We start from the raw sequence: 25,441 nt of genomic DNA, 5'->3' as shown, positions 1-25,441 counted from the left end.
CATTTTCTTCTCTGGTTTCATCATTCTATCTGTATCCAGATGTCACAAAATGGCAGACATTCATCTGATATGTTTTCTTCTTTAAGTACTACTTTTAAATAAATAATGTCCAGTACCAAGTTGAAAGAACCACCCGCGTTTAATGAATATGATTACACCTTTCACAAATACATAACGGCATTCACCGATGTCTGACTTCATTTGTGTTGTTGTTTCACAAAATTTATCATTGATAAGTATGCAATCGATATGTCTCACATTCAAGTTCAAATTGAATTTCAACATAGAGAAAAAAATTGTAAATGAACGTAGTTCCAAACGCACACACGACAACCGCTGCCCGATCCATCAGTCACCCAGAAGCATTAGCGCAAAGTGTGTCACTGGTTTCACTCAACATGCGGTGAGTATGAACTTGAGCCTCATCTCCTATTCCCTGTAAATGGTGAAACTATTAATTTTTCTTTGGCCCATCTGAAACTAAATGTCAAATCTTGCTTTTACTCACTGCGAAAGAAAAGGAAAGTACAATAACATTCTTCACATGGTGAACAGATGACTGAGTGTGCGTGTGTGTGCGCACACCTCTACACACGTGTGTAAAACCTGTGTATGGGTATATAGTTATATTATACAAATTACGTTAAGTTAATTACCTATAATATATACCCAAATACAATAAATTATATATATATATTTTAATTAAATTAATCATTTTCCTGATGTCCAAACTGCATTTTCTTTTCTTTTTTAAGGCTAGATTTTCTAAGCTGCATTCTAATGATGGGTTTTTTTTTGTTTTGTTTGGTTTGTTTTTTTTTGCATTTTTCTGAAGCTGGAAACAGGGAGAGACAGTCAGACAGACTCCCGCATGCGCCCGACCGGGATCCACCCGGCACGCCCACCATGGGGCGACGCTCTGCCCACCAGGGGGCGATGCTCTGCCCATCCTGGGCATTGCCATGTTGTAACCAGAGCCACTCTAGCGCCTGAGGCAGAGGTCACAGAGCCAACCCCAGTGCCCGGGCCATTTTTGCTCCAATGGAGCCTTGGCTGCGGGAGGGGAAGAGAGAGACAGAGAGGAAGGCGCGGCGGAGGGGTGGAGAAGCAAATGGGCGCTTCTCCTGTGTGCCCTGGCCGGGAATTGAACCCGGGTCCCCCGCACACTAGGCCGACGCTCTACCGCTGAGCCAACCGGCCAGGGCTGATGATGTTGACTAGAGCAGCTGCAATATCACTGTCTGGAAAGAGGGATGGTGTGTTTTTGTCTTTAGGTTTCACGAGAAGACTAGGGACATTCCGGTGGGCTGCCCGGGGCATGTGTTATGGGCCATGAACCAAACCCAGGGCCCCGAGGAAGAGGTGCTTCTCCCGCAGGGAGGGGAGAACAGCCAGATGTTCTGGGCAGAGAAGAAGAGAGGGTACTCTGCAACCTGCCGATTTCAAGAGACTCCTATTGATCTGCTGAGTGAAAGAAAACTCAGAGGAATACGATTATGATGGGATCAAGACATGATTAAAATAGAAAGCTAACACACGCCTCTTACAGCCGATTTCACAGGGCAAACTACTCATGCCGTTAACAAACACACGCACAGACACACACATCTAGACACACGCCGCCATTTACGATTATAAAAGTGATTTATGTGTATGGCTGAAAACAAAAATACCCTGCCCAATGTTAAATCCTCCACGCTCATGGATATCATTATATAACATATTCAGAATTGTTTTCAAAACTGTATTTACCTGCCCTACTGTTAAACAACCTGCTGACTTCACGAGAAATATTTTGTTGGCACTGTTCTTGGTGTATTGGTTTTATATTTTTCTTCAATGTCACTTCAAATTTTCTCATAGCCCTATCATCGTTTTCTGGACTATTTCTTTAATTCAGTAGTCATAAATACTTCGGTTACCTTCTCCCTCCCCTCAAAGCTATTTTTCACTATTATGAAGCAATTTCAATGAACCTCCCTGTACATAAATCTTTATAACCCTAATGGAGATTCTGAAAAGCAAACGGATCTCCAAATTTCAAATGCCATCACCTGCAAGACCTCCTTGACTGGACCAGGGAGACTGAAACAGAGATAAGTAACACCCGTGGACACATAGACACACAGTTTATGCAGATATTACAGATGTGTGTGTGCGCCACACACACACACTTATCCACAACAGTAAGGTTCAGTAGGATAATAACAATGTTCTATCTTCAAATCTTAACCAGGAGGACCAAATTACTCATGGAGCGGGTCTTTCCAGCTCTTGTAGAAGCGCCAGTTTAAGAAATATAAATGCACTTCAGCTTAATGACTCTCTGCTTAGCAAGGGAGGCAAGATGGATAAAACTAAAACAATAAAGAGCGAAAATAATACCTAGGTACCAAAAGTCGCACAGCCCTTCCATCAGATGATAAACAGTGTTAAGTACCACACAACATGAGCAGAGGAGAGAAACTAAAGGTGTCATTTTTAGACCAGAACATCTAGACGGGAAAGATTGAAAAATACATCCTTTAAATGCCATATCACTTGTTATATTATTTCACAACTACAACTGAAAGTTGGAGCAGCCTGGGGGGTTGGGTCAGTAGAGACTGTCCTTGGTAGAATTAGCTCCATAGTGGACTAGGCACCGAGTGAAAATCAATCTCATTCCACCAGTGAACTGGGCACCGAGTGAAAATCAATCTCATTCCACCAGCTATCCAAGACTCAAAGTCCTGAAAGTCCGAGCTAAGTGCCCTACAACGTGGGAAATTATTTTTGTATTTTTGCATGTTTTCAGAGATGTTCAGCTCATCCGGAGCCCGAAGGGACGAGGGTATTCTCTGCATATCTAATGCTGCTTTCACTTTCTACAAAGACTTGGTCTAAGTCGCAAGATGGGAACGGATGTGCAATATATGTTTGTCACGGACAGTTAGGTCTTTCTGTGATGAAGAAAGTAGGAAAACCCCCTTCCCTCAAAAAAAAAAAAAAAAAAAAAAAGAAAAGGTATCTTTGAGTCACCCTTCAGACCTCAGTCTTTCAACGAAATATTAGACAACCGTATTTCTTCCATCACGCCAATCTACAAATCGAAAGTAAAGAAACATGCACATTCCGGCGAATATAAATTTCTGCCGTGATATTTAGAACGTGCTCCGTCTCTTACACCAACTTCCAGGTTTATAGAGTTTATAGAAGCCCTGTGCATCATGAAATAAAAAGAACGTATACACACATTTTAAACCTTCCTGTCTTCATTTTATTACTCTTTCATAAATTACAAGACATTCTCTCCTAAGTTATTCTAACTATAAATCCTCTTGAATCCTATATTACAAAAAAAAGGTAAGATTAAGCAATAGATTAATTTAGTGAAAAATACTTTAATTCTCGACTCCGTCTGAATGGCGCGCACCGAGAGCAACTATTACAGTCACCAGGAAAAAAAAGCCGGGAAAAGAAACTGTGCAACTCAACATCACCATCTAGTGACAGAATTCCTAACACGTGACGAAGCCAAAGCAAAACAGACGAGTCAACATTACATCCTGGCAGTTCCACTCTGCAACAATAATCCAGATGAACAGCGCTTCCTGAATTAAGGACCTGGCTCTGCAGATAATATACTAACCCCTAGCTAGTTGGTAATGTCTGCACTCCAAAAATGTATGTATATTCGCCCCCTAGAGGCTTGGCCATAAATCCAACCATCTAGATGTGTGTGTGTGTGTTATTAACTGTCCAAACGCTTTGCAGAGTATTTTTCCTGTTTTTCTCCATGAGCTCTGTTCTAGATGTACCTTTGTTTCTCAGAATTTGAAACTCCTTCTCCTCGAGTTATTCACTTCCAATACCTCCCAATGTCATGTGTCTCCTGTGCCTGGCCCACCACTGACTCTGGAACTGAAAAGGGAAGAGAGACCATGTGACAGCAGTCCCGTCCCCCCCCCCCCCGCCCACCTTGCTGCTCAGAATTTATTACAAGGGTTAAGACAGGTGCAAAATACCCTAACACAGACATCAGATCACTTTGGCACAGTCATAGAGTTGAGCTGGCAGAGATACGGAGAAAAGATGATGAAAAGAAGTTGAGAATTTTTACCTCTAAATCCACTCAGAGATTGAAGCTGGAGACAATGCTTTCTTTCTCTGCCCTGCAAATCTTTTTCCTTACGTCATAATTTTCATACATCTGGTGCCATACTTCCTTCCACACAGCTGTGGAACAACAATGAACTCTCTGAGCCAGACCAGAAATAACCCTGTGGCATCGGCCCTGCTAAGACTACACGGAGGTTTTCTGGTCCGTTTCCTTACGCGTGACACATGGACTTTCTTGAAAAGAAGCCCTGTGCATCGTGAAATAAAAAGAACGTATACAGCCCTGGCCGGTTGGCTCAGCGGTAGAGCGTCGGCCTAGCGTGCGGAGGACCCGGGTTCGATTCCCGGCCAGGGCACACAGGAGAAGCACCCATTTGCTTCTCCACCCCTCCGCCGCGCTTTCCTCTCTGTCTCTCTCTTCCCCTCCCGCAGCCAAGGCTCCATTGGAGCAAAGATGGCCCGGGCGCTGGGGATGGCTCTGTGGCCTCTGCCCCAGGCGCTAGAGTGGCTCTGGTCGCAACATGGCGACACCCAGGATGGGCAGAGCATCGCCCCCTGGTGGGCAGAGCGTCGCCCCTGGTGGGCGTGCCGGGTGGATCCCGGTCGGGCGCATGCGGGAGTCTGTCTGACTGTCTCTCCCTGTTTCCAGCTTCAGAAAAATGGAAAAAAAAAAAAAAAAAAGAAAGATAAGAACGTATACACACATTTTAAACCTTCCTGTCTTCGTTTTATTACTCTTTCATAAATTACAAGGCATTCTCTCCTAAGTTATTCTGACTATAAATCCTCTTGAATCCTATATTACAAAAAAAAAAAAAGGTAAGATTTAGCAATAGATTAATTTAGTGAAAATCACAGTTGGAGTCTCCTATCTAATTCTGACCACTTATCCTTCCCTTTATATGATGTCTTCCCATTTTTTTCTATCACTTACTTTATCAACTTTTCTGATCACTCATAAAATGCTCCCGGTATCGAAAATTCAGGAGAACGGAAGATTATAAGCCTAAAAACAGTGTCTGTAAGCCCATCCCCAGGATATAATAGCTGTTTGCTCTATTTTAGTCTACTTTTTTTTCTCTCTGCATTTCTTATATTCAACATCATGAACATCATGTTCTACCTGCAACTTTTTATTCGTGGTATTTTTCACTGAACATTATAACATGAGGATTCTTATGTTGCTAAAAACATCACGTTAAAGATCACTTTAATATTCAGAAAGAATTCATTATACCACGATTTACCATTATATATATATATATAATATAGCACATTACATATATGATATGAAATCATCATTTCTTTATCTTTCTGTCAACAGCAGACCACTGGGCTCCATTCAGTTTGTTCACCCTTATATTCCACAGTTTGGGGGACACATGTAGATCGTCCACAATGTCAATGTCTTCTGAGTAATACATTCCAGGAAGTTCACTTAGTCTCGAAAGGGCAAGCCTGTCCTATGGCTGTGCGCCCGTCCCGCACAGCTCGGTGGTAACCCCCAGGTGCTTGGGCTTCAGAAGTGGGGGGACAGTGCCCTCCCTCCCCCCTCGCCAGCGCTCCAACTTCCCTCCCCGCTGCCCTGCTGTGACACCCTGCCCTCCACCCAGCCCTCCCTCCACTCTGTGGCCAAATCAAGCTTCTCAACCCCTCCTCCCCACGCTGGGAAAGGCCGGACCCCTGGCTCGACCCCTGGCCTGACCCCTGGCCTGACCCCAGTGCTCCTGGCCCCAGCTCGTGCCAGAGTGGCTGTCACCCTCTGTGCTTGTCATACCGCAGCAATGGGCTGGGGACGTCTTCACCTTGTCTGGGATCTGGGGAGCATGGCGGTGCCTGAAATGGTCCACAAGGCGAGACCCTGGTGATCAAACCCGACAAGGACGTGGCCGGGGCAGAGGGACAGGGTGAGGTGACAGGGACCTGAGCCAGGGGACAGCCCTCCCTCCTCTGCTGTAAGCCCAGAGGAGCACCAGAGCTTGGATAACCAGGGAGGTGCACCCAGCTCGGGGAGGGTCCCCAAACGCAGCAGCCCCCGAAGGCCAGCCAGCCTTCACAGTCGGTCCAGCTCCGCGCGGCTTCTCCAGGTCACGGGTGCTCAGGACGACAGCACCTCCATGGGTGCCCAGGACCACCTGCCACAGGGAATAAGGCCAGGAGACGGGAGGGGGCTCCCCAGCGGACCTCTGCCACGCCCGTGGGCCAGTAGACAGCCACCCTGCCGCCTGGGACCAGGGAAGAGACTCCTGCACTGGGGCTCTGTGTCCCCGCCTCTAGCATTTGATTTCTGCACCTGTCTCCTCCTCTAGGCTGCTCGCTCCTGGGGGGCGGGGGCTGTGTGCCATTCACGTTGTACCCTTTACTGGGTGCAGCACAAAAAGACACAAGTGTGCATTGAATGAACGGACAGCTGTATCCACTTCCACACTGCGTCTTCTTCCCTACCGGACGTCCACAGGGCTAACCATTCTATTCATCGTTTCGACATGTAATCCCATCCCCGCGCCTTAAAGCCCATGACTCCCTGAAATAATTTAAATTCTGTATCACAGCACACTAGACTCTAGGTAACTGGCCTCCCCGGGTGCGGGGATCAGGCATCCACCCGCTTCCTGGGACCAGCCCGCGCTAAGTGAGTTTTCCCGAGAGTTCCTCAGACCATGCCCTACTGACCCCTGGGCACTTTAAGACCCCGAGAGACTGCCCTTGCTCCTGCCCAGCTCCTCCTGCTCTGTTTCTACCTAGGGGTCCTTGGTAAACAAGGACACAGGGATTGGCTGAGAGATCTCCGCCCCTGTGCGTTTCGTGGGAAAACCTATTCAGGAATGCTTGAAATGCTTTGCTTTTCACGATCTCCACCTTGCACCTGTACCTGCACGCCTCAGCACCTCTGTCCAGGGGTCCCCAAACTACGCCCGTGGGCCGCATGCGGCCCCCTGAGGTCATTTACCATCCCCCCACACACACTTCCGAAAGGGGCACCTCTTTCATTGGTGGTCAGTGAGAGGAGCACAGGATGCAGACGCAAAGTGCGGCATCGCTCACGTACAGTACTACTTCCAGTGACACGGGACGCACGCGTCATGGCTCCGGAAGCGCGTCATATCACTTGTTACGGCGAGCAGTGACAAATATGGAACCGGACATTGACCATCTCATTAGCCAAAAGCAGGCCCATAGTTCCCATTGAAATACGGGTCAGTTTGTTGATTTAAATTTACTTGTTCTTTATTTTAAATATTGTATTTGTTCCCGTTTTGTTTTTTTACTTTAAAATAAGATATGTGCAATGTGCATAGGGATTTGTTCATAGTTTTTTTTTATAGTCCAGCCCTCCAATGGTCTGAGGGACAGTGAACTGGCCCCCTGTGTAAAAAGTTTGGGGACCCCCCTGCCTCTCTGTCCAAGGCGGCTTTCTCCACCTGCAACACTGGCCGGCGTTCAAAGCCTCGGTCAGACCGCCCGTCCTCTCTCCAGGGCTCAGTCTGACCCAGACACCTCCCGTCAGGCCAGGTGACAGCTAGTCACAGGTGAGAGGCCAGGCAACCTTTGCCCCTTCCTCCGCTGTCCTCTTGTTCTGCTAGCCACAGGACAAATTCTCGCTTTGTGTGGACGTGGGTCCAGAATCTCACAGGTACATGAGTGAGCTCCTGCTGTGTTTTCTAAAGGCAAAAAGATAAGAGCAAAGAGCAAAAAACAGGAAAAAAAAAAAAAAAACAACGGGAGGGGGGCCAGGCCCTCGGTGTGCTACCTTGTTTGATGCTTTTAGTTACTAAATTATTTAATGGTGTTGAGCGAATGTGAACATTACCAACAACACGTGTGTGAGTGTGTGTACTATAGGCAAACTATGGACACAAAGTGCACTGCCCAGCCGTGTAATTAAAACCTGGTGGAGACAGCCTCTATCTCCCAGCATGTGGGCAGACGGCCCCCTCCCCACCGAGGAAGACCTGTTTGTCTCAGTAGATCAGATCTAGTGTGTGTGTGTGTGTGTGTGTGTGTGTGTGTGTGTGTGTGTGTTTTAAAGCAGAATATCCTGGTGTGGTCTAACACAGCCATGATTACCAAATTCCGCAGACTGTGATCTCCTCTCAGTAGGCAGTGCTCCCATAATTCAGTTTTGTTTTCTGTGTGTGTGTGTGTGTGTGTGTGTGTTTTCCTCGACGACAAGTTTTCTGTACTAATTAGGCGGCTCTCCTTGTTCGCAGTGGCTCCCTCACTCACCCCGCGGTCCCCCCTCTGCAATTCTCTGTGGTTTTGGCCTTCAGTTCTTTTATTCTCTTTGTCTTCCTGCACATCTCGGCGGTTTTCAAACCGAACAGATACAAAAACACACAGAATCACCGCAGTTCCTGAAGTAAACATTGGTGTGCACACTGAACCTAGTCCAGGGATTGTGACAGTTGTGCCCCCAAATTAGGTGTTCGGGTTATAACTCGTGCTGGTTTTAAAGAGCAAGGATAAAGGGTGTGTTGGAAAACAGAAGCTCTTCCTAAGTTCTGCCCTGACCTTTCTCCGCAGTATTTTTTTTTTCACACCTCATTTTCCATTTCCGACAACTGTCAATAACAGGAACTTTCTGAGGCTGTCTGATTGTGTTTGTGGGTAGATACACCTTCTTTACTGTGTACCCAGTTTTATTTTTCCCTCTTTTTAAATTTTTTTTTATTAGTAAAGACATGAACAATAAAACAGGCTCCTTTGCTCCAGCTGGTAATTTCTCCGCACTAGTAATATATTAGTCCTCTTTTCGTGACATCATAATCGTCTACACGGAAGGACCACGGATCTTTGTGTAGCAGCTACTGTTTCCATTAAATTTAATTACCTCCCCCTGCGGTTTTAAATAGAAGTGGCTTCAAAATGAGGGCAGCTTCTATTAAATTTAATTACTTTCCCCTGCTGCTTGCACGGTAAAAGGGAGGTTGCTAAATGAAATCAGCCTCTAAACTAAAGTATATGGTAACCGGGTACAAACAACAACAAACTGTACCCAGACTCCGCTCAGAGGCTTAGCCTTGCTCTGATTTTCAATTTGGTCTGGCCTTGATTTAAGATCCTATGAAGAAAATGAGCATTAGTGGAAGAAGAGAGATCTCAGAAATCAACATTAGCTTCCCACAGGGTAAATAAAGGTACATCTACCCTGTCTGGTCAACGATGGTAGAAATGATCACACTCAGAGGATCAACACACACCTTCTTTAAAAAAAAAAAAAAATTATTGATTGATGTTAGAGAAAGAGGAAGGGAGAGAGAGAGAGAAAGATAGAAATATCGATCTGTTTCTGTCCATGCCCTGACCGGGGATCGAACCAGCAACCTCTGCGTAAGGGGACGCTCCAACCCACCGAGCTACCCCACCAGGGCCAACTCACAATGTTTAAAGTAATATAAATCGCTGCGCTTGGATAATGACTTTTATACCTCACGCATTGTTTATAAAAACCTTCCTTGACTCGGATCTGAGTATTTAAAAACTGCTTCCTGGAAGTTATTAAGAAGAAATTCAAAGAAATATTCACAAATAGCAATGTTAAAAATGAGTAAAAATGAAAAAAACCATTGGGCTCATTATAGACGACTACCTTTGAAAAAAAAGTGAATCTATATGCTCTGTAATAGTGTGAAAATGTAAATCTGTTTTAAAATGCCAAGACATAATCCCATAAAACCTAACACAATATGAAATTTTAAGTATACCTCTTTTCAAATAAAATATTAATTAGGAGGAAATCCTACTCAGTTAAACCACCATTGTATTGTTTATTTTATTTTATTTTGTTTTTTACAAACAGGCGGAATTTAGATGAACAATATTTCCATTCAATCACACAGTTTAGTATAAATATAAAACAAGACACCCCTTAAGCATTTTAAGTAACAAATTAAACATTTACATTTTTTACTGTGCACTGAGGCTTAACATTTATGCAGCTTCAAAACCAAAGTACAGCCTCCAGGGAAGGTCTCTCCACTGACAAATTAATACCTTAGAGAACAGAGCTGAATGGTGGCAATGAACTCATTTGTTCCCCCAATAATGAAGAATGACTTTTTCTTTACCACATCTGTGACTGTTGCTATGGTGACCCAGACTTACCTCATTGCTTCTCGGAGGGCTCCTCGCTCACCAAGAGTCGTGTGCTTGATGTCGTCAAAATTATTCTCCAGCTTCTCACAATTCTGCAACATATTAAACAGTGTGTTAATCCTCCAGCATCCTGAGACAACATTAGAGCGACGGAATGATGAGGAAATATAATTGATGATATTGATTAGGGGCTCATGAAAGATAAGCACAACGCTTTAATTCGGCAGGATTCATTAAAATTGACAGTGGGAATTCAACAGGAACAAAATAAAACATCGTCTGATACAGCCTTCAACAGAAGTCTTTTCACCAATTTTACAAGAATTGGGAAAATAGAATAGATGAATAAAAATCAGTTCTCTCAATTAATCTCGAGGCTATCAGAGCCCGTTTAAATTCAAAAGAGAAAGTCAAAGTTTGAAGTCACAACTGACCATCTATATAATAAATATTTAGTGCTAAATAAATTAGCATTTTGCTAAGATAAAAAGTTAGAGCCTAGGTTTAATGTAACCAAAAAATGTTCCAACGTTCTGGAACTGAAATTATATAAGATCTTTAAATAACAACTGTATATCTAATGTTTACAATTATACATATGCACAAATATATAATTAATTAAATATGATTAATATATGAATTAGATGAGTTTTCAGTTAATTTAACAAACAAAAAATCTAAATAATAAAATTTTAAATATTTATGTGTTCTTTGTAGTCTCAAACTGTAAATAGTATGCTGGAGATTAGAAAATTACAAAATTTATATTAGTAATTTCCAATATCTAAGAATTAATTTATTTAAAACCTATGGGTATATAAGTACCACTATTTTTACCTTGATTTTTAAAAGGCGGTCAAAATGGAGGCAAAGATCTTTTTCAACAAAGTTATATACTTATGTAATAAAAATATTGAAAATTACCACAATATATCTAAAATAATTTGAATTCTGAATAACAGTCCTCTGTAGATAGGAAAATTGGAAATAGAATCTAGTAACCTTTTTCTTTTCACCTTTTTAGCAGTGTTTTTTTATAAACAGACTTTCTTATTTTCAATGAAGCCCAATTTATTATTGCTTAAATTTACGGTTCGTGCTTTTGTATTTGGTGTACAAGACCTCTGTCTTTCTTATGAATATATTTTCCTATATTTTTTCACAAAGCTTTCTTATCTTACATTTCACATTTAGATGTGCAAACCATCTGTGACTGATATATTCGTCTATTGCATGAGTTAGGAAATCACACCTATATGTAATCAATTAAATCATTGCAGTTTATTGAAAAGGCCATCATTTCCCTCATTGTAATTCAGAATCATCTTTTTTCATAAAGTTAGTCACAGTGTATATGAGGTCTGTTTCTAGGTTCCAAAATGGCCAATTGCTCCATTTCCTATACTTGTGCTAATATCACTCTATTTAAATTACTTATATCCATAATAAATTTAAAACATGTACAAATAAATATGAAAGAGACAGATAATTCAGTGAGAAGAGAGCAAAAGACTATATAAACACTATGTAAAAGGGCATGTCCAAATAATCAATTAAAAAAAAACACACGCTAACTCACTCCACATAATTAGTCATGGGGAAGATGTAAATTTAAACAATGAGATACCACTACTCACTTTGGAAGTGACTGAAATGAACACTGTAGATCACACAAAGTGGTTTTTTTTTTTTTTTTTAGTATAAAAAGCAACTGCAGCATTGCTGCTGGAACTGTAAATTGTTACAATCACTTTGTAAAGTGATTTGGCAACACTTTCAGAAGCTAAACATTCCCGCCTAGGAGTGCACCGAACAGATGTGTACCATGTTCAACTAAAGTCTTGTTCCAGAATTATAACAGTATCACTGTTCAAAACAGCCCCAAACTGGAAATAAGATGCATCAAGATGGAATGTATACATAGTGGCCTATTAATACAGTGGAAAACTACATAGTGATGAGAATAAACAAACTATAGCTCTGGGGAGTTACGTAGATGTATCTCACAGCCACTCCCCGAGCACAAAAGGTGACACAGAATATCATTTCACTTCCATGAAGTTCAAAAATAGAAAGAGTTACTACAGTGAATAATCCAAAAATGAAAACAAGGAAGCAATTTCATTTACAAGCACAAAACGAGAATAAAATACTCCCAAACAAATTTAACAAAAGAAGCATAAGTATTGTGCACTGTAAAGAATAAAACATCTCAAAAGAAATTTTTAAGAGACCAAAATAAATGATAAGACATCCCATGTTCATGGATTGTCAAAATGATACTACTTGATACTGTCAAGATGGTACTACTTCCTACATTGATCTAAAGATTTCAATTCCTGTCAAAATCCCAGGTGACGTTTCATTTTTACAAATTTGAACAAAGTGATCTTAAAATTTGTATAAAATCACAAGGAACCCAGAATAGTCCAAATATTCTCAAAAACAGAAGAGCAAACGTGAAGAACTCGTATTTCCTGATTTCAAAAGTTACCACAAAAATGACAGTAATCAAGAAAGTCTGATACTGGTATAAAAGGGCACAGCACAGAATTGCATCAATATCCATACACAGCCCTGGCCGGTTGGCTCAGCGGTAGAGTGTTGGCCTGGCGTGCGGGGGACCCGGGTTCAATTCCCGGCCAGGGCACATAGGAGAAGCACCCATTTGCTTCTCCACCTCCACCCCCTCCTTCCTCTCTGTCTCTCTCTTCCCCTCCCACAGCCAAGGCTCCATTGGAGCAAAGATGGCCCAGGCGCTGGGGATGGCTCCTTGGCCTATGCCCCAGGCGCTAGAGTGGCTCTGGTTGCGGCAGAACGATGCCCCAGAGGGGCAGAGCATCACCCCCTGGTGGGCAGAGCTTCACCCCTGGCGGGCATGCCGGGTGGATCCTGGTCGGGCGCATGCGGGAGTCTGTCTGACTGTCTCTCCCCGTTTCCAGCTTCAGAAAAATACAAAAATATATATATATATCCATACACAAATGTTCATAACAGCATTATTCATAAAAGGCAGACAGTGTGAAAACCCCAGAAGTCCATCAAATGATCAATGGATAAACAGATGTGATATACAGATACGATGGAATACTATTTGGTCATAAAAAAAAGAATGTTCTGACACATGCTACAACACGGGTGAGGCTTGAAAATATCATGCCACGTAAAAAAGCCAGATACAAAAGGCCACACTGTATGATTCTATTTCTATGAAACATACAGTACGGACAAATCCATGGAAACAGAAGGGAGACCAGTGTTAGCCAGGGGTTGGAGAGACAGGGGAATAATAGGGCTACTTTTTTGGAGAGAATCAAGTGTCCTTGAATTAGTTGTGATCGATGCACAGCCCTGTGAATTTCCTGAAAATAAATTAATTAGACACTTTCAAAAGAGTAAACTTGATGGCCTGCGAATTAGACCTCAACAACGCTGTCATTTAAAAAAACAGGAAAAAACCGTATGTCGAAATTTGGTAATGGCTACAGGAGGCACGAGAGGGTCTTCTAAGACACTTGAATTCATTCGGTAAAAATTCATGGACTGAAATGCTTAAGGATCTTTTCACTCTGCCCTATCATTTTACTGCAGAGTTTTTAGGAAAAATTTGAATTCTGGTTAAGAAATCATCGTGCCATCATGTATCACTACAGTTAAAATTAAAGAATGCATATAAGAAGTTCCAAGTATCAAAGACTTAATAAATGTTAGCTACCGGCTAATCCTAATGAAATAACATTTTATTATGTATTAAAATTCTGTACCCAAGACCCAGTTCTGGTAATGAAGTCTAATGTATCCTGATTAAGCTTGGATGCTTCATTAATTAAATTATGAACTTCTTCTCTCTATCGTGACTGGTCTTAAAAGACGACATTTAAGACAATTATAAATGCAAAGATAAGCAACCAAATGATTTGGATTAGATGGCCTCTGAAGAACAATTTTTTCCGTATTTCTAAAATAAAATTCAAGCTGAGTCTGGGCTTCTCTTTTGCAGTAAGAAAAAAAAATAGGGGAGGGAGGAACATCTATAAAATTTTCACTTTACAAAGTACAGAGCCCTTTTGCATATTGCCATGGGAAATAATAATCTTTAAAAAAGAAGTTTATGCTGGTAGATGTTCACTGTCGCATTTTTATGACAATAAAATAAAATAATGGATGCGAAGCTTAACCTTTCGACAATAAACAAATGGTAAGGTGACCAATCGTCCTCCTTTAGGGAGGACAGTCCTTCTTTTGTAAGTTCCATCCTCCTTATAAAAGTGTCCTCCTACATGTCCTCCTTTTTGATATTGGAAGACTCATCTGTAAATGTCTGTATTCAATCAATGCACAGTCGATCCATTGCGTGTAATGTGACGTATTTGTATCTTAATGAGTACTTTTTTCTTACAATTATTATTAAAAATTAATAGGCATGTAAACATGACAATATAAAATATTACACATTTTTATTATGCATTTATCATATTAGAGTGTATTACTGTTGCAATGAATAAAGTGGGTTTTTTTATTTACGATATTGTTTTTCTTCAATTTATTTTTGTCCTCCTTTTCATTGTAAAAAAAAGTTGGTCACCTTACAAATGGTTAACTAAGTCTCTTTAAAGTTGAGGATGCATGGCTATGGTAGATTTTTAACATGCCCATGTCTGTATGACAGAAGGTAATTTTTTAAAAGACACTATAAAATTGAATATTATGAATAATATGATTACGATTATGGAAAGCAAGCAGAGCCAAAGATGGCAGGCAGAGAAGGTTGAACTCGGGCGACCTCGGAATGTTGAATAAACAAGGGTGTTTCTCTCTCACTTACACTTTCAATATTTTACGAAGCTTCAGGTATGAGTTTTTATTTCACTTTTGCCTTCGAGGTAATTCATAAGTGATTAGGATTTGTAAGTTTTGGAAATAGAGGGTGCGGCACAAACGGGTACACAGAAACAGAGCTTACTCTTGCATTACTTTTTATTAATTATTGCATTATGTTCCACATGGACAACTGTAAACCTACTTTTGCTCCACCCTGCACACATATTTTTTTTATGTTAAATATGCTGCTTTTTGTAAAATATAACACAAACAAGTGCTAGTAAGAAGAAACATTAGTATCAATCAGGATTTGACTTTTTAATTATTTCTTAATTTTTTCTATTACAGATGTAGTTCACTGATTGAGATTTTTAGCCTATTCTTATTATTTGCTGATAGTTTCATGAAAGTCTTCATATTTCAAATTCTCCAAAACAGGTTTGCACTTACCTGTTTGTTTTCTTTACTTTTGCACACAGGTATAATGACGTACACAAAGAAAATAAAGCCATTTAACAAAATTATTTACATTGACACTACATTCTACCTACTATTAATACATAGCTTACTGTGATGCACTACTCAAATACTGTGTCTCTTGGGCTGCATAATACCCGAAAATTCCCAAACACAGCCAACCAGTAGGCATATCATATTTGGAATGTTTCTAACCTTCCTACATTTCCAACCTTCCTATATTTAATCTTAATAATATGTGACGAGTGTCTTTTCATGATTCTAGACTTCCCAGTGCAGTTTCCAAAGGTGCACGTGCTAGTTAGTATCCATTTATCCCATTTATTGTTGGTTTGGTTGGTTGGTTGGTTTGCTCGCTGGGGAGCGCTGCTAGAAATGAAGAACAGAAATAGAGGGCTGAAAACGAATTGAAACCTTAAGTCATAAGAAAAGACATTCATTGCCTGGGATTGTTCATTCCAATTAATTTCCCATTTAATTCAAATTGTTTTCACCTAAAACATTCAAAGTATGTGGTACTATCGATGGTAGGACTCAAATTCAGAGTTTCTGATTTTAAACCTCATTCTTTTTGTTCCCCAAATTGAACCATTAATGGAAAACCACGTATATTTTCTCTGTGGTCATATTATACTTATTTTCTCTGCAACGAGGTTTGCCATAAGTCCAGCCCCATCAATTCAGGAATCATTGCTAACCGTCTTAGATTTAAATCTTAAAGTAGAAGATATCATAATCATATTTTTGCAAACTGCATGGTTCACTACATGGAAAATAATACTTATTTTTAAAGCGGTACTTCCTCAGAGATGGTTTATAAATCAGATTCAAGAATAGATATTTCTATTTAACTGTTACGGATATATTTTTAATCTAATTTTGGATATGTTCACATATACATCTTATATAAATATATATATAGATAGATAGATAGATAGATAGATAGATAGATAGATAGATAATCTTAGCTAGATGGAGTCACTTGATAGAAATAAATCCATCCCTTGACAACATATTCCTGTTTTGAGTGGTCGGCTTTTAAGAAAATCTTAGGAACTTTGAGTTTATCAGAGATGAACAAAACCAAAGAACACTATACCTGAATCTCTTTATTTAAAAGCAATTGTTTTGAGTTAGGGTACTGCCTTTAAGACCCACAATGCTATTGGAAATGTGAGATATAATCGTTAAAACCAGTGGAATGGCCTGATAATTACACGACTGTAATTAAGAGAGAATTTTAAGATCTCCATTTAGCCATTTAAAGTGACTCCCTAGACCAGAGCAATAATGCCCATGGCAAAAGAAAGTCACAGATAACATATTTCAAGCATTCTGCTACAACACTGGGATAGAGTAGCTCGGAATAAAAGCGAACACAGATGGAGTCCACAAAAAAACCCTTGTCATCCCAGTATTCATATCTGAAGTCCCTTGGGAAACACTGTATAAGAAAATATAATAAACAAAAATAAAAAATTATATTTTATTATTTTATATAACTTATACATCATTCCAAAAACTAAATGTTAATCTGATCAATTTTTAGAAACAAGTCATTTTTTCAGTAAAATCAAACTTTGTAAAAATGGTTTTGTAAAAATGGTTTTTGAGGGAATTTTACATTTTCAGATTAATATTTTTTAATGATTTCAGAATCTCAAAAGAGTCCAGATGTTACCACACACACACAAAAAAAAATGCATGTGCCTCCTTTTCTACATGATAGATTGAGGGCATAAAGAAAAAATACATATAATGTTTTGTTTATCTGTTTTTCTTTTGGCCCTGAAATCCCTCATCACCTTCCTCATCTCACCACCTGCGCTGTAATTTAAATTTTTTTCTTGGCTTCTACAGCTGCAGAGGAACAAGTTCATAAAAGACATTAAAGAAGAAACTGTCAACAAAAGTTCACTGCCACTCATCCAGTGCCAACAGGAGTCCTCAGTAGGGGGTGTTGGAAAATGAGAAACTTTATTCAGATAGTTTACAAACCCAAGACACAAGAAACTGAAAGTGTATTCATCTGAGAAAGGTGGCATGTTTTATAAAAAGTTCCTTCCCTGGTCCCTGATGGATCTATTTCCATGCAAATGAGGAATCCAAATTTGCACAGTCTGATTGGTCCAAATAGCACTGGTCTGATTGGTTGAAACTACGCATTCTAATTGGTTCTTAGGGAGCTGCTCTTCTTTGATTAGTAAATATGCAAACAAGGATAGAGCAGCACAGTTGTGATTGGATGGAGCAGGTCTCAGCTCATTGGTCAAAACAGGATCCCAGGAAGTCTTTTATAAGTTTCAGCTCAGCCAGCAGGAACACAGTGCAGGGGGCTGGCAGCTCAGTGTGGCTTTTCCTTGAAATGCAGTGTGTGTGTGTGTGTGTGTGTGTGTGTGTGTGTGTAAGGCCTCTGCAAACTATGGCTGCCAGACTCTGGTTATGGATTTGGGTCCAGTTAACCACAAGGGGCCCTTTTTAACAGGCATATTTCATCTCGAGGTCAATAAAACAAATACGATTATTGCATTTTGAGCTAAAAAGCCTATCTCTAGCATAAAACAGTAGGGCTGGAAGACTCCTTGACTTATCTAGTTTTCCCAGCCACATAGATAGGAGATAAAAACACTCTCTTGGAGGCAGAAGGGAGAGAGAAGATGGACACAGAAGCCAGATGCAGCCCCGCTGAGCTCGGTGGGGCTCCAGGGATTGAGGCCAAAGTCCTTCGACTTGGCTGAGAGGATTGCAGAGCATCTGAGGGCCTTTCTTCATTGCAGGGATCAGAAGCCTGCACTTTAGTGGTTATTTAATCTGGAAGTGGTTAAAATTGCACATCTTGCCATGCAGTGCGGTGGGAACCTAACATGAGTAGTGAGTTGTCCTACTACAGAAAGAGAGTAATCCACATTTCCCACTCCGCGAACCTGCACAAAGCTTATTTTACCCAACCAAACAATAAAGTAAGTAAGCCCTGTAGGCCCTGAAAAGGTCTGTTACCTGCAATGAAGTAAGTAAGTCCTATAGGCACTGGAAAGGTCTAATTGTTACCTTGACCAAAATTACTTTTGTGTCCTGGAATAGAAATCCAATCCAATATGTTTTAAAAATATTTTTCTAGAACAATACATGATAGTATCAAGACAGAGCTTCAGGAATTGAAATCTAGTTCAGAAAAATGTTAGTCTTTTTCCATAATGAGATAAACAACACAAGCAACTAACATCTTTATCTGCTTATCCATAAATAAAATTAAGTATCAGGTCCACTGGATAAGAAACAAACAGACTCACTGTCACATCGATTATTGATAACAAGCTCCTATTATTTGCAACAATTATCTATAAAGTGGACTGGTATCCTCCTATCAAAGTCTATTCTCAACCCAGTTCACGTGCGTATAAATCAGAGACAGGACAAATTCATTTTTAAGTAACAAATATCTTAATATGTTGTTCATTCAAGGGGATTCTATGTTAGTGTAGGACTATCCCAGAAGACAATTTCAGGCATAAGACACGGGGGGGTTATTTTACGATATATATTAAAAAAATAAACTATCAAACAACTCTAAAAAAATTACCTTGTCCATGGTAATGATGTGCACTTTCTACTTTTCAAGCATCTCCTCATTTCCTTTGCTGAGGATCACTGCGAGAGAAAGCGACCATTCCAGCAGAAGCAAGTCGTTGCGTGTGTTTTGCAGGAAAGAAGAGAGAGGCAGAAAGTAAGTGGAGGGAAGAAAGGGCAGAGAGAGAGAGAATGAATGCACTATTCCCATCAGCAAGCATGAGAACAAGAAACATCAGTGAAGAGTAAGACAACACTAGAACCAGAAACAGACCTACGAACCTGGACATCACCGAGCAAGCAAGCTAGGACACAGGGCAGACAGCAGGAGAAAGGTATCAAAGGTCGTGCTGGCCAGATACTCCATCTGCTGCACCAAGCAAAGGTTATCTCAACTTACCCAGAAGGAAACTGGAAATCCATAGAGCGACAAGCGGTAAGTGTTACGGTTGTTTGCCATATAAGGAGGAATGACAGAAAACCAGCCAACACTGAGGGCTTACTCTGTTAGACATGTTTCTAGGAGCTTTGCCCATTTATTCGGCACCAGAACCGCAGACATCCTTACTTTACAAATGAAGAAACAGGCACAAGGAGATTAAGATAACTTGCCCACGGTCATGTAGCTAGTAAGGGACAAAGCCAGGATTTGAAGGCAAGTAGTCTGGCCTGGGGGGAAGACTCCAATCCCCTAGACACTGCTTCAAAAGAGCAATGTGAATAGAGTGACTCTAATAATGCTCTCCCGAGGTCCTCGCTCCGGTGTTTGTTGTTTAGATGTAGACACTGGACTGAATAGATAAGTTTACTGGTAAAGTGGGGCATAAATCCTTGCAGAATTCTAATTTCTCCCCAGATGTGGTCTCTTTCACCATGTAGAAAAATAAGGAATCCAACGTACACATGTTTAAGCCAAATTAATACCCATAAATGGGTTGCACGCAAAGTCTTTCTTGGGGTCTGTGACACCACCGCGACAAATATAATGAGCAATTAAATTCCCAAGTGCTCAGATTTTTGGCAGCAATTAAAGTAGAAACAAGAAAGTAAGCATCAAAAAGAACTGGTTTGGGTGGCCTCCTGCCAAATGAATGCCCCTGGGTTGAGAGGAGGTCTAGTTTCAACTGTGATAGATTTCATCGTGTTTTATGTCTCCTCTGCGTTAAGGGCTCTATGAAAGTAAACGAATGAGTAGAATATCAACAGGAACATGGAAACAAAATAACACGTGAGCAGACCTCTGGAGGCTGAGAAATTGAAACAAGATCACTGAGTTCTCTTTGCTTACCCTACAGCAGAGAATAACAAAACTCAACGAAGTGACTGGGGACGCCCATGCTGGACAGAGCCTGGAAGAAACCCCAAGCGTTAGCTAATTACACTGGTAAGAGAATGCCTGATTACCACATGACTTCATTTCCATAGGGCGGCATTCCCTTTATGAAACTGTCACAGTAACTAGAACTAAATAAATAGATTGCGTTTGAGCTTTATACACTAGCTAAATTTTTTAAATTAGCACACCAAGGATAATAAATCAGAAAACTCCATTGGATGTCACGCAGGTCACTGAGAAATAAGGGAGCAGAGCCGCTAGAACCAAAGTCTCAGAAATATTTAATAACGAGACCTCATGCCAATCGATTAAATCTTAATTCAGAAGAAAATCTTGAAATTCTACTGTCTGTGAGGCACCCTACTCAGCGCCTGGGATCCAAGGTTGGTAAGATAAGACCCCAGGTTGAGCACAGTCCGATGAGGAGAGGAGTTAATTCTGGAGCAGAGAGCTCTGTGAGTTTATTGGCTCTGAACATGGCTTTGAAATGAGTGAGAAGTTTTCAGATTAAGGAAAACAAATGACTAAGGCAGTAGAACTGGCTACAGCCTCAGGGCTCAGTGTCACTGCCTACTAGCTCGCGGTGTCCGTCCATAGACGTGTTTCTTAAACTCAGTTTATTCTAAGTGAGATATAGTCTTAGCTTCTTGGGTTGTTATTAGAATTAAATAGTATAATATATGGCAATCACTTAGTACATTAAATACAAGGTTTTCAGTAAATTCTTTAAAAATGGTAAAAGAAGGAAGGGAATAAAGAGGAAGGAGAGGGAGAGTGTCTGTGAACCCCACCCTGGCTCTAACGGATCGGATTTTATGGCGGAAGGTAGTACAATGTGCCCTGTTCACATTTGCCAGGTGATTCTTATGAATAATCAAGTAAAATACACTATTGATGAAAAAAAAAAAAGTTTTCATGTCTTGAGCATAAGATCCCCACAAGAATCTAATGAAAAGCATGACCCTTTTCTCTTAACAAATGAAATATTTTAAAAATACATAGGAACAGCCTGACCTGTGGTGGCGCAGTGGATCAAGCGTCCACCTGGAATGCTGAGGTCGCCGGTTCAAAACCCTGCGCTTGCCTGGTCAAGGCACATATGTAAGTTGCCCCCTTCTCTCTTTCTCTGTCTCTCTTCTCTAAAATGAATTAAAAAATAAAAATAATTTTAAAAAATATATACTAACGTATAGAGGATATGCCCTGGACAATTTCAGAGGGCCGGTGGATGCCCTGCAACCCATCTGTGACACGACGTCTGAGCCCACCCTGTTCTGCATCAGGAGGGAGGACTTTTCCATGGACCTACATGACACAGAAATCACAGGTACAAATGCAGTCAGTTGTCCAAGGTGTTGAGGACCAAGGCGAATTTCTGTTGGTGCTCTATAATGATGTTTGAGTGCAAGTCACTAATAAAAAGTAGGGTGTGGGCCCTGGCCAGTTTGCTCAGTGGTAGAGCGTCGGCCTGGCGTGTGGACATCCCAGGTTCGATTCCTGGCCAGGGTAACAGGAGAAGTGCCCATCTGCTTCTCTACCCTTCCCCCTCTCCTTTCTCTCTATCTCTTTCCCTCCAGCAGCCAAGGCTCCACTGGAGCAAAGTTGGACCGGGCGCTGAGGATGGCTCTGTGGCCTCTGCCTCAGGCACTAGAATGGCTCCAGCTGCAACAGAGCAACACCCCAGATGGGCAGAGCATCGCCCCCTGGTGGGCATGCCGGGTGGATCCTGGTTGGGCCCATGCAGGAGTCTGTCTGCCTCCCTGCTTCTAACTTTGGAAAAATACAAAAAAAAAAAAAAAAAAAGTAGGGTGTGAAAGTCAACGCTTTTCTAGCCAAGCTAAAAAGGAACGCCAGTCATCCGTTCATTCAACATTCATTTAGAATCTAGTAGGAACCGGCTACTACCCTGTCACTAGGCATACGAAGGCTTTTAAAAAAAAAAAATCCAAGGCTTAAGAAAAGCCAAAAGCTTTTTTTCAAAAAATACCATTCCAAGCCCCGGCCGGTTGGCTCAGTGGTAGAGCGTTGGCCTGGTGTGCGGAGGTCCCGGGTTCGATTCCCGGCCAGGGCACACAGGAGAAGCGCCCATCTGCTTCTCGACCCCTCCCCCTCTCCTTCCTCTCTGTCTCTCTCTTCCCCTTCTGCAGCCGAGGCTCCATTGGAGCAAAGATGGCCCGGGCACTGGGGATGGCTCCTTGGCCTCTGCCCCAGGCGCTAGAGTGGCTCTGGTCGCGGCAGAGCGATGCCCCGGAGGGGCAGAGCATCGCCCCCTGGTGGGCAGAGCGTCGCCCCGGTGGGTGTGCCGGGTGGATCCCGGTCGGGCGCATGCGGGAGTCTGTCTGTCTCTCCCCATTTCTAGCTTCAGAAAAATACAAAATAAATAAATAAATAAATAAATAATACCATTCCAATACCGCAGGGTCACTGTCACCAGGCAAGCCTGCCCCTGTCCAGTGGTGGAGCCATTCCCATAGATTAATCACGCATTAGTGACCATTACAGCCCAGCTGGACGCAAGTCTGCAGCACACTATATTCTGAGAGACCCGCGGGGAGTTATCCCGCGGATGCAATTATAAATTCACATTCTAAAATCTGAAGAATTTCAATAAAGTAGCACACTCCAAGTTGAACTAATACAATTCTAAGATGACTGCATGCTGATTAATTCAATGGTTTTCTTCAGGCAGTAAGAGGACTCTCGAAAAGATGATGCCAGCACATCTACAGCTCACAAAGTTAGAAATTCCCCAGGTCTAAACGTCTCTAAACAATGAGTCCATTAGGTGAATGTACTCTTCCAGTGACATGTTCTATTTTCACGTTGGCTTCCACCAAAAAGCCTCAAAACTCGCCCCGCGGAAGCTCTTCAGAAGTCCAGGAAGAAATAATGACAATATTCAGACTTTCTAAAAATCCCAGATGATCATTCTAATACCAATATACCATCTCCAGCTCCAAACAAGAGATTCATATTTCAATAGATAATTGCTTTTCCCTTCGGTATGTCTTAACTAGTGTAATCCTTTCAGGGAACATTAAGACATAATCATATTTAGCTAATGTCATTTCACTAATGGTGGCCAGCTTACAACCAGGCCTGGTCCGGGAGAATCTACGTGAGTCACAGGGAATGGAATATAATAGAGAGGAAACAGGAGCTGGGGAGGCAGGGAATCTGTTTATAAAATCCAGCTTGGCAACAGAACTGCCGATGTATTCTTAGGAAAACGCTTCACATGTCCAGTCTGCAAATATCCCCTCACCAAATGAAGATCTCGACGAAGATGGAGAAAGTACCGACACCCTCACCCTCTTCAAGGTGTGAGTGGAGCGGCCGAATGCAAGGAGACGAAGCAGGTGAAAATACATTCTCCACCAGAGAGCATGTTCCAACGTTGCCATATCTATTTTCAATGGACCGCATAAACCCCGCCGGTTCAAAGTCTAAATCAACGTGTCTTTTAGTTCGAGTGCCTTGGACACATTTTCAGATTTCCATCCTCATTCGCTGCAAGAATTAAGTACTATTTTGGTAATTTTCCAAGGTAAGCAAAAATAAAATATATGCTGCAGTCTCTCCTCTGGGTGGGTCATTAATTAGTTCCTGTATCTGAGAAAGCTCAAAAAAAAATTCAAGGTTATGTACTTGTTAATCTTACCATCTTTGTCAAAATTGCCACATGCTTCTTGACATAATGTGCAGTGATGTTCCGATCGAGTCTCACACGGTTTACAGGACAATCAAATAAAACACAGTGTCATGATTTCAACAAATACTGCGCAGGATGATGAACAGAGGGGAATGCCAACCTCAGATCACTGCACACACCCTCGTATTTGATTTTCAGGAGTCGTTATTTACCGATTCACCTCATCATGACAAGGAGAAGTCTTTCAAAGAGCAATTTAAATAATGAAAATCCACTATTTCAACCAGGGAAGTTCGCTCCCCTTCGAGCTCTGCGTGAGCTGACCAATCTCATTTCCTACCAGGCGGTCTGCGTGCAAGTGGCCACACTCCAGGCCCCTCCTGGCCGCCCACTGTCCTTCCACGGAAAACCTCTGCTCGGTCCGCAGGCCCTTTGCACCTGCTGTGCCTGCTGCCTGAGCTGTTCTTCCCCCCAAACATCCACGTGGCTTGCTTTCTCATTCAGGTCTCTGCTTAAATGTCACTTCCCTAGAAACACCCTCCCTGACCACTGTCTCTAAAAACACACCCACCTGCACTCTCTGTCCCAGGCCTTGCTTTGCTGTCATTCTTCTGAACCTTATCCTTGACATCACATTAGAGGTTACAGTATTTTAAAAAATACCAGTTGGACTGACGCAGACGAGAGGCTGTTCATTTGTTTGAAATTTTCTACCGTATTTCCACTGAGCGGCTCACTGAATGGTTTGTTGAATGGATGCTCTAGGGACTGACACACACCGGAGTCAGACCTGAGTCAGCGGCGAGCTCGGCCTCAATTAAAAGGGAAAAAGGAAGTCAGTGCAGGCAGCTGGCTATTGTCCCTCCAGGGACGTTCCACTGCAGCCTCATCTTGATGGCCACGCCATGGGCCAAATTTGGTTCGATGGTCTCGTAATCAAGCAAGGTCACCTGCTTGGCCCACGCGAGGTAATCTGGGGGCCTTCGGTGTCAAACCACCCCTCGTCCTTGGGCAGTTTCCCTCCAAGGCACCAGGTGACCCTCCGAGAATAGATGCCATCTCACAGGAAAGAGACTCTGGTGTCAGGGAGAAAGGGACAATGTCACACAATCCTGCCATTACCATGGCCCCTGTGGTGTTTCTCAGCATCTCAAAGGTATCTTCAGACGCTCAACGATTTTCATATAGAGGACCGTTTTTTGACTGTCACCCAGCCAGGCAAGGAGGCTAAACAGATGTTCTGTTTACTGAGTTCATTGCCTCTTTTCATGCCTTCATTCGTGACACAGAAAACACGCTCTTCTCGATAGTTAGCAATGAATTCTTCATACGTTCAGTGTAGTCAAAATCGTCACAAGTCTGCTCACACCGTATGGCTTGTGAATGCTGCT

General features: G+C 41.9%; 1 protein-coding gene across 2 annotated transcripts in view; it reads right to left on the bottom strand.

Annotated features, from left to right (window-relative positions):
• Positions 1-25,441, bottom strand: part of DPYD (dihydropyrimidine dehydrogenase) — a 660,046-nt gene that overhangs the window by 564,460 nt on the left and 70,145 nt on the right. For both annotated transcript variants that reach the window (XM_066246448.1, XM_066246450.1), the window contains exon 3: positions 10,207-10,289. In XM_066246448.1, the coding sequence (XP_066102545.1) occupies positions 10,207-10,289 (83 nt within the window). The remainder of the gene's footprint in view (positions 1-10,206; positions 10,290-25,441) is intronic.

Source organism: Saccopteryx bilineata, chromosome 11 (genome assembly GCF_036850765.1).
Source record: "Saccopteryx bilineata isolate mSacBil1 chromosome 11, mSacBil1_pri_phased_curated, whole genome shotgun sequence".
Lineage (NCBI taxonomy): Eukaryota > Metazoa > Chordata > Mammalia > Chiroptera > Emballonuridae > Saccopteryx > Saccopteryx bilineata.
Note: the sequence above shows the minus strand (reverse complement) of the source record. Positions and strands in the feature narration are given on the sequence as shown.